The 17,675-nt window shown below is 38.2% G+C and overlaps 1 protein-coding gene across 1 annotated transcript in view; it reads left to right on the top strand.

Moving 5' to 3' along the window:
* LOC132816077 (E3 ubiquitin-protein ligase HECW1-like) overlaps nt 1-17,675 on the top strand; it is a 356,118-nt gene that overhangs the window by 156,690 nt on the left and 181,753 nt on the right. Inside the window, exon 9 of the mRNA XM_060825506.1 lies at nt 5,382-5,483. Within this exon, the coding sequence (XP_060681489.1) occupies nt 5,382-5,483 (102 nt within the window). The remainder of the gene's footprint in view (nt 1-5,381; nt 5,484-17,675) is intronic.

The following is a 17,675-nucleotide window of genomic DNA, read 5'->3' as shown; positions in this document are numbered from 1 at the left end:
GCCATTTGATATGATCATGGCTGATCTCATCTCAGTCTCAACTCCACACTTCTGCCCACTCTGAAAAACCCTTCAAACTATTACAAATTAAAAGTCTGTCTATCTCCTCCTTAAATTTACTTAAACTTAAATGTCCTGGCATGCACTGTACTCTGAGGTAGTGAATTCCACAGATTCAGGAAAGAAGTAATTTTTCTCCCATTTCTGTTTTAAATCTACTACTTTTTATGGTAAAATAATGTCCTCTCATTACAGATTGCCCATGTGAGGAAACATTCTTTCTATGCCTACTTTCTAAATCCTTATTCACCTCAAGTAGGTATCCTGTAATTCCTCTGAACTCCAAGCAATATAGGGCTAAACTGCTCAATTTCACCTCATAAGACAAACTCTCCATTATTGGAATCAATCTAGTGAACCTTCTCTGAGCTGCCTCAAATGCAACTATATACATCCTCAAGTAAAGGGCCAAAAATATGCATGGTACTCTTGGTGCAGTTTCACAAATGTCTTGTACAGTTGCATCATCACTTTGTTTCTTTTTATATTCTATTCCTTTCCGGATAAATGCCAAAATTCCATTTGTTTTCCTTATTACTTTCTGTACTTGTATTCTAGTTTTCTGAATCAACGTCCCAACTGTGAGATAGATCAATAATTGGCCTAAGGTCTAGCTGGGAGACAGTGTAGGGCTAAATGATATAGCCTTCAGGAATTTAGATCCTGGCTACATAGAACAGTGTCTATTCCCTGACTCTACTATCCCTAAATACAATTACATTCCTCTCTTCTCTTTTTTTCCCCATCTTGAATGGCTCACTGTACCACGGTGCTATGGTCAGTTTGCTTATCCTCCCTACAGCCCCCACTCTCCATCCACACAGGCAGCAAGAATCTAAATCTATTCGACAAGCTCAAGGGCTGAGCGTCCTTCAGTGCTATCTCCTGGATCTCTTTTCCTGTCTCACTCATAGTCATACTCTCCTGTCCTTGACCACTGACCCAATCCAAGGAGTGTGACTGCCTCCTGAAAATTAGCAGCCAAGTAAGTCCTCCCCTCTTTGATGTGTGCCAGTGTTTGAAGCTCAGATACCCGCTCATCAACTCTGAACCAGAGTTCCTCAAGAAACCAAGACTTGATACAGATGCGGTCACTATGTATAACAATGAGGTCCACCAGCTTGCATATTAAGCATTTATATCATAGCCTGGCTCAGCATCTCTATTTTAATTATTTAGCCCTTCATTTGCTTTTTAGTTTATAATCTGTAAATATTTATCTTATATACTTTTAATTTGAAAGTAACCTAAAACAATTCGTCAAATTTGCTGAGAGTGGCACGGTGGCTCTGTGGTTAGCACTGCTGCCTCACCAGTGCCAGGGACCTGGATTCAATTCTAGCCTTGGGAGACTGTTTGTGTGGAGTTTGCACATTCTCCCTGTGTGTGCATGTGTTACCTTAAGGTGCTACAGTTTCCTCCCACAATCCAAAAGATGTGCTGGTCAGGTGAATTGGCCATGCTAAATTGCTCATAGTGTTAGGTGCATTAGTCAGGGGTAAATATAGGGTAGGGGAATGGGTCTGGGTGGGTTATCGTTCTGAGGGTTGGTGTGGACTTGTTGGGCCAAAGGATCTGTTTCCATACTGTAGGAAATCTAATCTACCGATGGTTTTCCTGTGATATCACCCCTTGTTTTGTGCTGTGTCTGGATCCTGGGCTTCAATTTATCCAGTGAAAAAACTTATAAATTTATATAAATAAAATGTGTGCCAGTGATATTCTACAAGATTCTACACTAGAGTTTAACTTTCCTCTGAATACAGTGATGGAAAGTGTTAACATAAATGTATAATTTCCCCAAATTAAGAAGCACAGGAAATTGGGCACAGAGAAATAGGAAAGCTACAATAGGATCTACACAGACTAAGTGAGCTGACTAAACAGCGGTAGGCAGAGTCAGTGTGGTGGAGTGTGAAATCATTGATTTTGAATCTGAGAAATACATGATGGTGTGAGTCTAAGAAGGGAGGACAAGCAAACAGATAAATTCCTGGAATCATAGAGCACAGAATAAGCCACTCATCCTGACAACTCTGTGCCAACTAACTATTTGAAATAGATTTCCTATTTAGTGCAACACTAAACATTTTCCTCAAAAGATTGCCATATTGCTGCTTTTCAAATAAACATTCAATTGTCCCTTGAAAATTCCAATGGAATCCGATTCCGCTATGTTTTCAGGCAATATGTTCTAAATCCATCATGGGGAACCTAAAGCCCTGATCAATTTCATTCCTAAACTTAGACCATGTCTGCATTACCTAAAGTATATTGGTTTAATATACAAAGAGGCAACCAGGGGCGTAGCATTCAATTCTGTGATTATGTAATAATGTTCTCTTGTACTTTTTCCCAGCGTTGATTTTAGACTAATTAACCTGTACTTGTCATGTTTATCCCAATTAAGGGTGTTAGTTTGTTTGGAGTCTTGTTCAGTTTATGATCGTCCAGCCTTCTGACACATCTCCAATGTCTAAGGAAGATTGAAGGATTGTGAATACAGCTTTCTGATATCTCCTTTCTAATTTCCCTCCTTAACCATGGCTACATCCCATCTGGGCCGGGTAACTTGTTAACTTTAACTAATCTTGAAATTGTATAGATAAATTATTTACAACTTGGGTCATCGGTACTAAGATATAACATTTTATTTTTCACTGGCCTTTCACTCTGAGAGCTGTATTTAATTTCATTTCAGGTTCTTAGAGTGTAAGCTTGCTGAAAAATAATTTGCATAGTGTCAATCCAATTCCAGAGCACAAACTGCTGCAAGTTTGGAATAAATTGCCCATGTTGATGGCCCAAGTGTGAAAAATGCTGCAAAAGCAGGCACTTTTAAAAGAGTGAAGTTGAGACACGCTAGCAAAATTAAAGGGAGCTTTACTTTGCATGTGGATGTGTTATACCTGAACTGGGGGAACCTGATAGTGATACTCACTGTTCAAAACAAATAGCACACACCAGCACAAACAGCCCTTACCTTGTCGTAGGTATCAGCTTTTGGCCAATGGTGGGATTCTTGCCTCAGAGTTAGAAAGAAGTGCTGTCCTCTTCCTATTGCTACTTTCTGGATGAGACATTAAACAAAGGCCTGTCAGACTGATATAACATCCAATCCATTTAAAGAGGTTCCTGTGAAGACCTGGGCAACATTCATCCCTAAAGCAGATGACCCAGTCATTAACACATTGTTGACTGTTGGGACTTGTTGTGCTCAAGTTGGGGGCTACATTTCCAAAATTAGAATGATTACACTTCAAGAAAGTAAGTCGCTGGGGCATTCTGAACTCAAAAGTCGTATATAAATGCAAGTCTTTATTTCCTTATTAGTTATGGCAAATCCTAAAAATAACTATTCTTTCAAAATAATTTGTATATCTCATAATTCTGAATACTGTAAAGGTCTTATATTGAGATGGTTGTCACATTTACTGAACTTGTTATTGTTCAGGTAAATAACAAATTTCATCTGACAATACTATCTTCCTGTAGAACGACTAAGCAGATAAGTTACATATTGTCATCCATCTTTGCCAGTATCTATGGTCAAGGTCTACAAAAATAGTCCTTTGTTGATAACCATTTGGTTTCAAATGCAAAATCAGTCATTCATCAGGAACATAAGGAGGTTTGATTACTAGGAATAGGTATTCCTCTTTCCCTTTTAGATGACCATGGACTTTCATTGGATTGGTCCATCATAATGCTTGGCAAAGTGTAGCAGTGGTTTGCCATTCCCTTTTTCAGGATTGCTAACTAGAAAACATTTCATCTCCCATAGTCAGGCATTAGGCAAAATGGAAGAGTTTACAGGCCAATGATCAACTTGTTTGGCCAAGTTATGATTGCAGTTTTGGTGGTCATCATTTACTGAACTGGACTTGAACCAGAGTTTCTGGCTTGGAGGTAGGGATTTTACCGCTATGCAAAAGACTTCCATTATGAATGAATAAGTTGCAATGCAACAAATACTGTGATTGTTGCTGTTTCCACTGTATATATGTTTTGCTGTCCACTACCCCTTAATTCTAAGATAATGTACTGCATTTTCCTGGTTCAATGGAGATAGCTTTGGAGATTGGAGGACCAAGAATATCATCCAGGAAGGTTTTGTCATGCTGTCCTATCTTGGTTCTTCTTTCTCAGTGCTGCGTTACCACAGGCATATTAGTTCTCTCCATAGAATGAAGCCATTAAAGCTCCAATTAAGGGCCTTTTACTATGACATAGGAACTTTACTGGCATCATAGAACTCCCTTTTGTGTTGAGAACCCAGCAATGTGCAGAATTTGCCTCTCACCAGGAGATAATTGGTGGCTGAATTAATTTTGCAACATTAGGGGAACAATTTTCATGAGTCCAGGACTGGCTGCAGGTTCTCTTCCAGGACTATCATATGTACCCTTACGTTTCTTAGTTACTTTGTCACCTTTCTCACCGCCAAAGAATGAGACCTCTGTGAGTGCTTCCACTTTGAAGTCCACTGTAACTGAGCTCATCTTTCTTGGTGTGTCTTCTAAGTAGACAATGTTGTGGCCCCTCCACTTGGACCTCCAGTCCACTCACAAATTGGACAATGAGTGTGGAGGCTGCTAATTAGGAGGCCTTCAATGATAAAGTTGCTCCTGTAGGCATACTACGGCCATACACAGATTCAGGCATCAGAGTCTCGAAACCTATGGAAAGATTCAGCCATATGAGTCCCAAAGCTCTAACCATTCCTGTTTTTGGACATGTACATCCATCAATTTTCCAAGCACTCTTCACAACTTCCTGCACTAGCTACAGTAATTTTTTTTCTTAACTTCTACTGTGAACCTATACACTCTGCCAAATGGTTGTTTAATAGTCCCATTGGTGGTTCTGAAATTCTATTAAAACCAATCAAAATTAAAATGCAACCAAAAAAGAGAAAATGCTGGAAAATCTCAGCAAGTCTTGCAACATTTGTAAGGAGAGAAAAGAGCTAATGTTTCAAGTCTAACTGACCCTCTTTGTCAAAGGGTCAGTCAGACTCAAAACGTTAGCTTTTTTCTCTCCTTATAGATGCTGCAAGACTCGCTGAGATTTTCCAGCATTTTCTCTTTTTTGGTTTCAGATTCCAGCTTCCACAGTAATTTGCTTTTATCCAAAATTAAAATGCAGCCAAGTTGAGGACATGGTTTTGCTTGCTCAGTACTGTTAGCAAGAAATCTGCATTAATATGCTTTGCACTGGTATTTTAGTAATATAAGAGAGACAGAGGAAATTTCTAAGTTTATTTATCAAAGTTAAAACAAAATGGTTGCTTTTCTTTAAATGCATCTTTCCTCTCGTAGGTGATAACCCTTTACCACACTGTGCTCAGACAATACGTCAGCTGCCCTCTTTGAGACAAGACACCAACCGTTACCCTACCATCGATGAACCCCTTCCTCCCAGTAAGATTTTGTTTTGTTTGACTTTATTGTGTTGTGTTATCAGCACAGGAAACATTTTGAGCTTATTAGTTTGGAGTTGACTGATTCTGAATTAATCGTTTGAATGGGTTAATTAGAAAGTGATGAAGAAAACCTCTTGCAGATCTTCCCAGGAGAGAGAGAATTGAGCAAAGACCAAAGTAAAGTAAATGTTCTCCATTTCTTTGATCAAATATGGCTATGTATCAGATACACAAGGTCTACCTTATGCACAGATTCTCAAATTGTATGATTAACAGAGGACAAGACATTTTCACAAACAAGGTGCAAAAATATCAGTTTCTTTTTCAAATTGGACAGTTTGATAAATTGTGAAGCTAAGCACACACAAGAAGAGCTTGTCTGTTCTGCATTACATGGTGATCACATTTACACAGGTCCCTGGAGTTCAACAATGAATACAAATCATAGCAGTCTTCAATTTCTAGCAGCAGAGCATTACTCAACCCTAAACCTCAGAAGTTGAAAGTGTAGTTGTAATTTTATTTTACTCCATAGAGATCATTAGAGTAGTTCTTTTAGATCACCATGTGGTAAAAACATTTAAAATGTATTTAATTTCACTCTGTGGTGTATTATCAATTTCAGAGATACACTAAGGGAAAATATCAGGAATTATCTTGTTTCTGAATGCATGATCCACTCCTTGAATGTTAGATTGGCTACATTTGTAACCTGGTACAATCAGTTCTGCTCTCACACAGCAGTTCCTTTCTCATTCAACTGTGTTTTTTAAGAAAATCATATAATGGCAGCACCATTTAAACTAATGGGGCAGAATTGCATTATAACTAATATACGCTTTAAAAGTTTGCACATTAGAAACAGTGTCCCCAATTCGTCAGTTGTGTTATGGCAAATTCACGTTAATGAAACGTATGTTATAGCAGAATGACCTGTACATTCATTCTCCCACTCTGTGTCTAAGGCTCTAATTATCTGGAGTTGGCATACTCAGTCAACTTGCCAACAGCTCTGCTAATTTGTCCCAGTGGCCTTTGCTTTAAGCTAATTGATCAGCATACGCATTTATGATCCTGGTCAAGTAGGTACACCTGTCTCACTGGATTGCAAATATGTGGGGCAACTGCCATCCAACATCTGATATTTTAAAATGGAGTTTTTCTGATTAATGTTGTCCATATTCTCCTAAGTATCCATTACAGTCAACTGGAGTCAGAAAAGCTATTTTAGTATTTGCTGCACAAGTGAAGAAAATCACCACAAATAAAGCTGAAAATGGGCAGTGGACAATTATACAGTTTTATTCACTGCAGTCTCTGTCCTATCATTTAGCTACTATATTTTGGAGCACAGGATAGTGCAGATGTAAGACTTTGGGGTTTTGAGGTATAAAACCCTTTTACCTAAAAACTCTTCAGTTCTGAATTCTTGATTTATAACAGTCGGGTCCTCAGTTGTATTTGTCCTAACACAATACGAATAACAAGTAGTTATGAGTCAAGGAGAATTTCTTTGATACGACTTCAGCAAACGAGCAGAGGAGATGACGTGGAAGTGTCTTAGGTTTTGAAGCCCAGGATTCCTTGAATCTTGTCAGTAAAGATGATACCTTTCCCTCTCTTCTCATGCCTCTGAATTAATCTTATATTGAATTGTGTCTTTGAAGAATTGCACGTTAGAAGCTTTGATAAACTGTGCCAATCAAAGACTCTCATTTTTCAACTTGTAACCCTGATTCCACGAACCCAGTCAGAATTAACCTTTTCATTAAGATGGGTGTCATCTGCCATCGCCTCACCAGATTAACTACAGTCACACAGTCTGTGACAAATGTCCACCTCTTATCCCAGGAGTTATCATTTAATAGTGCAAACAAATGACAGATGGTTTTGGATGCAAGGGAGTTGCATAAACAATGCTACACCTTCTTGTGAATAGTGTAAATGATCATAAACCATAGATCTAAACATTTCCAGGAATACTCAGGTAATTAAGAACTAATGTTTCTAGCAGAATGTCAGGTAAGAATAGTTTATCTAAATATAGTTATTTTATTACACAGTCATCATCGATAGACCAAAGCCAATTGTGAACTGCTAAAAATGCATGGCTATCATTGGAAGACAAAGTATCATACCCTGTCATGCTGCAAAATTGAAATATTTTCCTGTTTCTTTAAAATTGACAAACATGTCTTGCAATGCATTTAGTATAATCAAATAAACACAATTTCATAAAGCCAGATTTCTCAGCATCTCCAAGACCATTTGAGTCAGCAAGATTAGTTCCTCACAAGTAGGTATCTTGCTGTTAATTGTCTCATGAGCTGAAATTCAAACTAAGCTCTTTATAAAGGTGGCTAATGCAAAATTCTGATATGTTACTTCAGGAGTAGACAGATCAGCAGGAGTAATATTTGATTAAAGAGGAGTTCCTTTTCATATGACAGTGTCAACATAAACAACAGTTCTGGAACAGGAATGTGATGTACTGAGGGAATAAGTTCCACTTGCCTGAGTAAAAAGAGTCAATAGAAAAATGGAAGCACCTTTAAAATGTAAAATGGATGAGAGGAATGCAAAAAGACTTAAGCAGGAAGGACAGGATCAGAAAGAATAACAAGGGAGGACATTGATGGTAAGAGAACAGAGTTATAGAATAGGAGCCAAAAAATGGTTAAACTTAATGTGATTAAAATGGATGGACCAGTAGTGGTAGTGAAACAGGGGAAATGAAGGCAATAATGCATTGGGCAGATTCAGACTTAATAGACATTGCTGAGAGATAACTGCAGAAAATATTGAACTGGAAACTAAACATTGCAAAGTATAACATTTTGAAAAAGTAGACAGGGAAAATCAAGAGGTGAAATAGCTAAACTTATTCAGGATAATATAATAGAAGTAAAGAAGAGAATTATAACTGTCAACATGAGAAAACTTGTTTATATGGATAGAAATAAATGCTGGCGAAATATGAATCACACAAGAACACAAGAATTATGAACAATGGTAAGTCATTCAGCCCCTTGAGCCTGCTCCATCATTTGCTCAGAACATAGCTGATCTGACATTGGCCTCAACTTCAGTTTCTCACCCCCCTCTTCCCCACCCTCAGAACCATTTATTTCCTTATTGATCAAGAATCTAGATAACCCAGGCTTGAACAAACGTGATAACCCAATTTCCACACTCTCTAGGGAACAGATGCCCACAGACTAACAACCCCCATAGAGGGATATCATTTTAGTTTTAAATAGAAGATCCCTAATTTTTTACCTAGTTTTACACTTTCCAATGAGGAAAACATCCTCTTGGGATCTTAAATGTTTCTATAAAACCACTTTTTATTCTTTTAAACTCATACCTTTCCATATAAAATAACCTCTTTATCTTATCTTGCTGAACTGATTCTAATGTCATTTTGTCCATCCTTTCTTAAGGCAACAAAAATTGTACATAGTACTCTGGATGAATTCTAAGGGATAATGATAATGTCCCTCACTCTGAGCCAGGAACCCTGAGTTCAAGTCCCATCTGCACCAGAGGCGTGTAAAAAAACATCTCCAAACAAAATGATTAGAAAATATCTTCGTGGTCCATTCTGACTATAGCCCTGTAGAGGGGTAACAAAATTTCCTACTTTTATACCATTAGTTTGAGGCCTTTAAATGAACATTACTGATCACTCAAGGAGTCAGAAAGTGTGGCCCTGGAAAAGCACAGTAGGTCAGGCAGCATCTGAGGAGCAGGAGAGTTGATGATTCAGGCATAAACCCTTCATCAGGAATGCTGCTAGTATTAACCCAGCAGCATAGTGTGGCATGATTGTAGTGTCTCTAGTCCCATGTGCTCTAGAAATATGTCACAACATCTGTGCATAAGTGATTAGAAAATACATCTACTCAGCAGCAGATGGGCCTCACACATTGGCTAAACCCTGGGCTATTTGTCATCTTATGAGGGCTTAAGAGGGGAAGGATAGATTTGTGGATTTGCTGCCTGTTAGGGGGATCCAGTATCAGGAAGGGGTGGCTCACTGATTGGCACACATAGAGCTCTTCCCACACAACCTCCAACAATACCTATCCCATGACCCCAACATGTTAAACCTCTCTCATGGTGTTTTTACATCCTGAGATTAATGTATGTGTCACTTGGTGGCAGCCATGAATTTCCACTGGTGAGAAAATTGCCAGTCACTGAATAGAGAATACCACTCACTCAATAGATTTTTGCATTGGGAGACTTGTTTCCAATGAAAGATCTGCCGATGGGAAAGACCCCCAGGCTGTGGGAAAGGCCCATTGCTGGGGGAAGACCTCATGACTGCCTGTGATTAGCTTGCGGTTCACTGATAAAGGAAGCAATGTGGGTGCCTCATTGATTCTCCAACAGGCACGCAAGACTCCTATTGCCATCACAAGATTGCTGTCTCTCTCTCTCTCTTTCTTTATGAAAGTGTCACTACCATATGTTTTAACTTAATGCAAATACAATTTAAGCAAGACAAATCATACTCTACTCCCATTTTACTTATCTCTCTGATATGTTTTATTCAGGCCATTGCAATTCAGGCTTCCACAAGAAACAATAATGAATTGTGAAATATAATTGAAAAAGATTAAAATTTCTTAGCATCCTTATAATAAAAATGAATTTACTTCTTCAATTACCTTACAGTCATGGTGCTATATTCAAAACTGTGTGTTATCTTTTGAATTAGTTGTCCTTATGGAATTTCTGCATCCTTTTGAGTTTGGAGTTGGTATGTATGGGAACAATATATTCCATAAGTGTCTTTTTTGGGACTGTGTGGGAGTTCTTTTGAATTTTACATTTTCACATTTTAGATTGAAGTTCTATTCATACAGCGGAAATCCCATTCACAAACATGTTTGATGTTTAATTGCCTTTGTCAAATGTTCTTGTTTGATATCTCAGCCAACATAAAAATGATTAGCTGTGAGAGTTTTATGCTGCGCTTTTGCCCTCATAAACTACGCAAACCAGTTAACAGCCACACAGAGCTCCAAAACACTACGTTCTTTCAACTAACTTTCCTTTGTGCAGTTTATTAGGAAAGAAAATTCAGTTAAAAATCACGTTGCAAGCATTTTTAAACTGACGTGAAGGAAGATGAAAGGTTTTGTCAATAATGAGAACAGTATAGCTAAATATGTTCTGTGGCTACTTGCAGTATTTGAGTCAGACTTAGCTCAATGCAACAAACTTAACCATTAAATAATTAAATTCTAATGAGAAACAGAGTTCCTTCTTTAATTCAGTTTAAGTGAAGCAAAGAGAAAAAAGAACTAAATTCGAGGCTGTAGTAAGATGAGATCCATTGGGAGTGTAAAACAGGCATTTTTGAACATGGACTATTTACAGAGGATTTATCTCTCCACTGCCTCTATTCCTGATGAAGGGCTTATGCCCAAAACGTCGAATTTCCTGTTCCTTGGATGCTGCCTGACCTGCTGCGCTTTTCCAGCAACACATTTTCAGCTCTGATCTCCAGCATCTGCAGACCTCACTTTTTCCTCTTATCAGAAGCCTGACCACGGGATCTGATGATACTATGTTAAAGCTCCTTTTGCAAATGGTCAGTAATAATCCCAGAGTAAGGTTTTAATTCTTTACTTCTTCCCCCAAGTTCATTTACCCCATTTTTTTTACATGAATGCTTAGCTATGTATATTAAATATTTATTCTCCATTGTCAACAGCACAACTGCCTACCCCACTCAGGCTCCTGCATAAATTTAATTTGTTTGAAGGGCTAATTTCTGACAGTACGCTCAATTTTTTTAGAGGATCATGTAGGACATCAGCACTCTCTTGATATTTCCTCGGACAACTAACAAATTGGTGGAGCAGAATGACAGCGACTGACAGCACTAATATTTGGTCTCTGAGCCACATGTAGGTTTGAATGTGGCACCAATGAAGACCAATCAAAGAAAAATTGTTTCAAAGGGGAAGACGCCAAGACTCTAATTTTCACTATCCATGATGTTTGACTTGCTCTCTGAACTAGGAGCAAATATAATAGATAAGAAGAAGAGCGAAGGGAATTCTGAAAATTATGCTGGAGACAACAGGATATAGGAGCACAATCAGGCCATTTCGTCCATTGAGTCTGCTTTGCCATTCTAACATGGCTGATATGTTTCTCAACCCTATTGTCCTGACTTCTTTCTGGCATGATGGCACAGTGGTTAGCACTGCTGCCACAGTGCCAGGGCCCCGGGTTCGATTCCAGCCTCAGGTGACTGTCTGTTTGGAGTTTGCACATTCTCCCCGTGTCTGCAGGAGTTTCCCCCACATGCTCTGGCTTCCTCCCACTGTCTAAAGGTGTGCAGGTAAGGTGGATTGGCTGTGCTAAATTGTTGTATAGTGCCCAGGGGTGGATAGACTTTGTGGGTTAGCCATGGGAAATGCAGCTTTACAGGGATAGGGTGAGCAGGTGGGTCTGGATGTGATGCACTTCAGAAGGTCTGTGTGGACTCAGTGGGCCAAATGACTTCTTTTCACACTTTAGGGATTCCATAATTCTAATGATCACAGTCTCTTGAAAAGGAAGACAAGGAAGTGAAATTCTTGATCCCTTTACTAATCAAGAACCCGTCTATTTCTGAGACAAGGAGGGGAAGATGTCTCTGCTACTTTTAGGACAGGCTCGTTTCTTTTTGTAGGCAATGGTGTCACTTTGACATTTATTGCAATGTGAGGCTGATGAGGTATAGGCAATGACATTTCAGGAACTCAGTGAAAAAGCACAACTGTACCATCATGGATAACAGAGTAAGCTGCAACGCTGGACAGAAGGGAATTCTTGAGTGTTAGCCGAATTTGCAGACAGCCTCCTTCCACTGGTAATCTTGTTATTAAGAAGGGGAAAAAGATTTTTGCTCTACTTGTCTCCAGTGTTCATTTTTGAAAGACTAGGTTATCACACTCATTAGCTGTCACAGACAGTTTTATTCAGCTAGTAACTCACCTTGATCCTGGATTTTTGTTAACAATTTCTATAACAGGCACATTTTCCACTATCTGTTGTGCCACGCCAATGAGAATTCTAGTTGTCGGAGTGAAATTTCTGCAATTGTCTGCAATCTTCTCATTTTCAGTCTGCTATTAACAGCTGGATTTTTCCCTTCAGTAGTCTCACGGACGTAGTTAGACTGTGCTAATTCCTGTCGAGCTCTGAGCCGTTCATTCAGCTTTAAATTTTGCAAAGGAATTCTGAGCTCAATAATCTGGTCATGCAAACTCTCGCTGAAAATAAAACACTTCAACTTATTGATGGGCCGCCCTTTTAACTATCAGGTTTATATGCAGATTCACAATTTTGCAACACTAAACGTTGATATGATCTACCTCAGGCTTAGGAATACATTTAATGGAAAAGTGATCTCTATTAATTAGTTGAAGTTGTACTTTTGGTGGGCCTTTTGTGAAGAGTGACATTTTTCTCTGATCAAGTCAAGTTCATGTTGATTTTCTCTGTGCCTGGTCACTAAGGTTTATTGCATACAGCTGGCTTCTTCCTGTGCAGGCATTACACCTTCCACTCTGACTGAAGTTTCACTGGGTCTTGAATTTAGTCTGAAGCTGCAAAACCTCCTCCTTACGTCATTGGTGACCTTTTTCCAACACCAGAAATCTTGAAGTCTCATGTTTTGTGTTAAGTATTGACTTACTTTTACTGAATGGACATGCTATTTGCTGTATGTGTACCTTGCCTTCAAGAGAGTTCACCTTACAGACTCCATGTATACAGTGTTGTGTTTCTGCCTGCCAGTTGGTCTTCTGTGGACTTATCAGCTGCTCAGTGCAGAAATCATTTGGTTTGTTGTAATGTCTGTTTCTCAACTTATTATGTGTTTTACTGCTTTAAATAATCAAACCCATGGAGTTAATCAGTCGCTGGTGGACAACTGATTATGACTCATTGTCATTGCTTTTACACAAATAAAAGGTTACTTCCTCACTCCCCTGCGACAGTCTGGCTTTCCATTCTAGAAGGACTGAATTTCTTAGAGTCTGTTAATCAAAGAATACCTAAAACTAGACAAACAGTTCTACTTAATAAAGAATGGTGATGATTATGAATTAGCTACAAGGTCTCTTTCATCCTTTTTCCTTTGTACTGAGGTGAAGTACACATCTGGCCTCTTATTTTAATTCCTCAGTGACTCACCTCATGTGGATTCCGACTCAAAGTTTCATCCTTCATGCTTTGAATCCACCCAGGACCATAGGTAACTTCACATTGTTCAATGTTGCACAGACAGCTGCTCTCTCTGCATCCTGTGATCCACACTCAGTGCCACGTGTCTTCATATGAACACTCTTGAGCTCTCTTCCACAGTCACATCAGCTGAGTTTCTGTATTACCACTTCAGTGACATTAGCACTATGCCACTTCCTTCCCAAATTGAAATTAATAGTAGGGCAATCAGGTAGGAGTGTACATAACAAGATTCCATAAATATTTATTTATGTTGCACAGCCAATTTGATATTTTTGCATGTTAAATATAGAAAATAAGAGCAGTCAGCCATTTGGCCTATAAAGCCTGTTCGACAATTCAACGCGATTGTGGTTGATTGTCAACCTCAGCATCATACTCCCATGCTCTCCCTCTACTCTTTGACGCCTTTAGCTGCTAAAAAATTCATCTGTTTCTTTCTAAAACATATTCAGTAACTTTGCCTTGTATGCCACCACTCACCACCCTCTAAATGAAAAAGATTGTTCTCATCTCCATCCAAAATGATCTGCCATGTATCCTGAGATAATGGCTCTTTGTCCTGGGCTTCCTAACTGAGGGAAACATCATCCCTGTATCGAGTCTTATTAGAATATTATAGGTTCCAATCAGATCCCCTGTCATTCTTCTAAGTTCCAATCAATGCACAGGCCCATTTGACTCATACAACAAAACCTATATCCCAGGAATCAGTCTGAAGAACATTTGTTGCACTGCTTCCATGGCAAGTTTTCTTATGTAAGGAAAGCAAAGTTGCACATAATACACCAGGTTTATTAAGTAGAACTGTTTGTCTAGTTTTAGGTATTCTTTGATTAACAGACTCTAAGAAATTCAGTCCTTCTAGAATGGAAAGCCAGACTGTCGCAGGGGAGTGAGGAAGTAACCTTTTATTTGTGTAAAAGCAATGACAATGAGTCATAATCAGTTGTCCACCAGCGACTGATTAACTCCATGGGTTTGATTATTTAAAGCAGTAAAACACATAATAAGTTGAGAAACAGACATTACAACAAACCAAATGATTTCTGCACTGAGCAGCTGATAAGTCCACAGAAGACCAACTGGCAGGTGTGATTTTATCAAGGCCTTGTACAGCTGCAGGAAGATATCCATACTCCCATTTGAAACCTTCTTACAATGAGGGCAAACATAGCATTTGCCTTCCTAATTACTTGCTGTTCTTCCCTGATTGCTTTCAGTGATTTGTGTATTGGGACATCCAGATTCCTTTGTACATCATCATTTCCCGATCTATCACCATTTAAACAACACTCTACCATTCTGTTTTTCCTTCCAAATTAGACAATTTCATGCTAATCCATGTTATACTGCAACTGTTGTGCATTTTCCCACATACCCAATGTGTCCAAGTTGACCTGAAGTCTCTTTATATTCTTCTCACCACACCAATTCCCACCACACAAACTCCCTTGGATTATCAGCAAAGTTACATGTGAATATGTGAATAGCTGGAACCCAAGTAGTGACACTTGTGGTAGCCCACTTGTCACCACTTTCTACTCCATCACATTTATTCCCACATTGTTTCTTGTCTCTAACCCAGTTCTCAATCCATGATGGTATATTACCACCAATTTCATGTGTTTTGATTTTGCACACTTACCTTCTTATGTGGGATTTTATTGAAGGCTTTGAGAAAATTCAAATATATCACATCTTCTGGCTCCCCCTCAACAATTCTATTATTTACTTCCTCTAAAACCCGAGGAGGTTTGTCAAACACATACAACCATAAATCCATGTTGATTCTGTATACTCTTACTGATATTTTCTAAGTGTCCTGTTATCAAATCCTTTATAATAGACTTAAATGTTTTCCCCACTGTTGATGTTAGACTAACTGATCTCCAATTCCCAGTTTTCTCCCTCCCTCCTTTTTTAAACAGTGGGGTTACATTTACCATCTTCCAGTTTACCAGGAATATTCCAGAACTTAGAGAATTTTGGAAGATGACAACAAACACATCTATTATTTATATGGCCACTTACTTAATAACCTTGGGTGTAGATTATCAAGCGCTGGGGATTTACCAGCTTTCAGTCTCATTAATTTCTCCAATAATACATTTTACTAATATTAATATCCTTAATTTCTTCCTTTCCAAAACATCCCTGCTGCCCTGGCACTTCTGAGAAATTGTTTACATCTTCTTCTGTGAAGACAGTTGTAAAGTAGTTAATTAAATGTTCTCCATAATTGATTCTCAGATTCAAATTGTAAGGGACCTACATCTGCACTAAACTTTTCGTTCTTTTTACATACTTGGAGAAAGTCTTACAGTTCACTTTATGTTCCTTGCAACTTTACTCTTATAATCTATTTTTCTCCTTTAAATTAACCTCTTGGTCCTGCTTTGCTAAATTCTAAACTGCTTCAAATTATTAAGCCTTGTATTTTGTCTGACACCTTTAATGGGAATGTGGGTTATGAGTATTGATTCCTTGAAGAACACATTTCAGATAGTTGTATGGTTATACACTGCACAGTTTAGAGGGGACATTGAGCTATCATGAGTAGGCCAATTGAAAACCTCCCACGTTGAACCAACATGGTATGCTAAAAATTGCCTTTGCCTGTGTGACAGATCGCTTTTCACATTCAAATTTTGACCAGATCCTGCTTAATGTTAAAATTATTTCTGCCAATCTAAAAAAGTGTATGTCCTGTTAGAAAGTAAATATTAATGTTCCTTTCAAAACATTACAGTGAAGCCAGAATCAAATGTTCAGGTGAATAATCAAACTGGGAATTAAGTATTGATTCTTGGATCTAGTTTAAGCTCTTCAGTGGCTTGTAGCTGATACATACTTTCAATTGTGTATTTTTATCCTTTGTCTCCTTATTCTATCTGTCTTTAGTTATTCCTCTTTATTTTTCCATTAAAACAAATGATTGCTTGTTGACTTTGGTTTGACACTGGCAGCAATGCCTATGCTCTAATCATGTAGTTTCTCAGTTTTGTTCTTTTCAGACAGACAGAGCTGTAAACATTTGATTTATGATTTTTGCATGGTCTCTGGCTCTTTAACATTATTTGTTCTTACCTCAAATGGACATTTTATTTTGCCTTATTTAAAATGGAACAATATTAAGTATAATTCACTTAGGTGATGGTATTTGGATGACCAGGAACTAGGAGTTTAAATATGTATTCCTTGTATAGGATTTGTGGGGATTAGAATGAAATGTGCAATCTGGTGGTATCAGGTTAAACCTTCAGAATGCACTTTATTCCTCATGTTTGGGGCATGAAGCCAGAACCATATCAGGGTGAGGCTTGATATTCTCGGGTCATTTTTCCAACCAAGAATTAAGAATGCACACAATTGTTGTAAAACATTCATGAGGTTAAAGTGGGATAAAGTGATAGAACTGGGAAAGTCTCATTTTATTATCATAATGGGCATACCACTGGAATGAGCAGACTGAAATTTGGCATTGTTTACATGCTGAATTATGCTCTGTAAATGACAGCTGAAGATTTGCAAAAAAATTTAAATTGGTTACGTAATTGAGTGAACTTAAATGAATTTGAGACATTACAAATAGGTAGATCGATGTGTCCCATATTTATGGAATCAATGGAATTTAAATGAATGCTAAGTATAAAAAACAGAATGGGATTTTAGTAAATACATCGCTTCAAATATCCAGGCAAAGCCTTAGACCACATGTAATGCAATATAAAACCACTTTAAGAGTAGCAAGATAACTAAGATACTTAAGATGCTGAAAATCTGAAATAAGAACAGAAAATACTGGAAGTAATCATTGTGTCTAGTGGCGTGGAGAGAGAAAGAGAGCCCATGTTTCAGATCTTGAACTTTGTCTCAACTGGAAAATATGAGATTTTACAGATTTAAAGTACATGGAGAGGCAGGGAAAGGG

The sequence above is a fragment of the Hemiscyllium ocellatum genome, chromosome 5, assembly GCF_020745735.1.
Source record: "Hemiscyllium ocellatum isolate sHemOce1 chromosome 5, sHemOce1.pat.X.cur, whole genome shotgun sequence".
Lineage (NCBI taxonomy): Eukaryota > Metazoa > Chordata > Chondrichthyes > Orectolobiformes > Hemiscylliidae > Hemiscyllium > Hemiscyllium ocellatum.
This window is presented reverse-complemented; position numbering and strand designations above follow the sequence as displayed.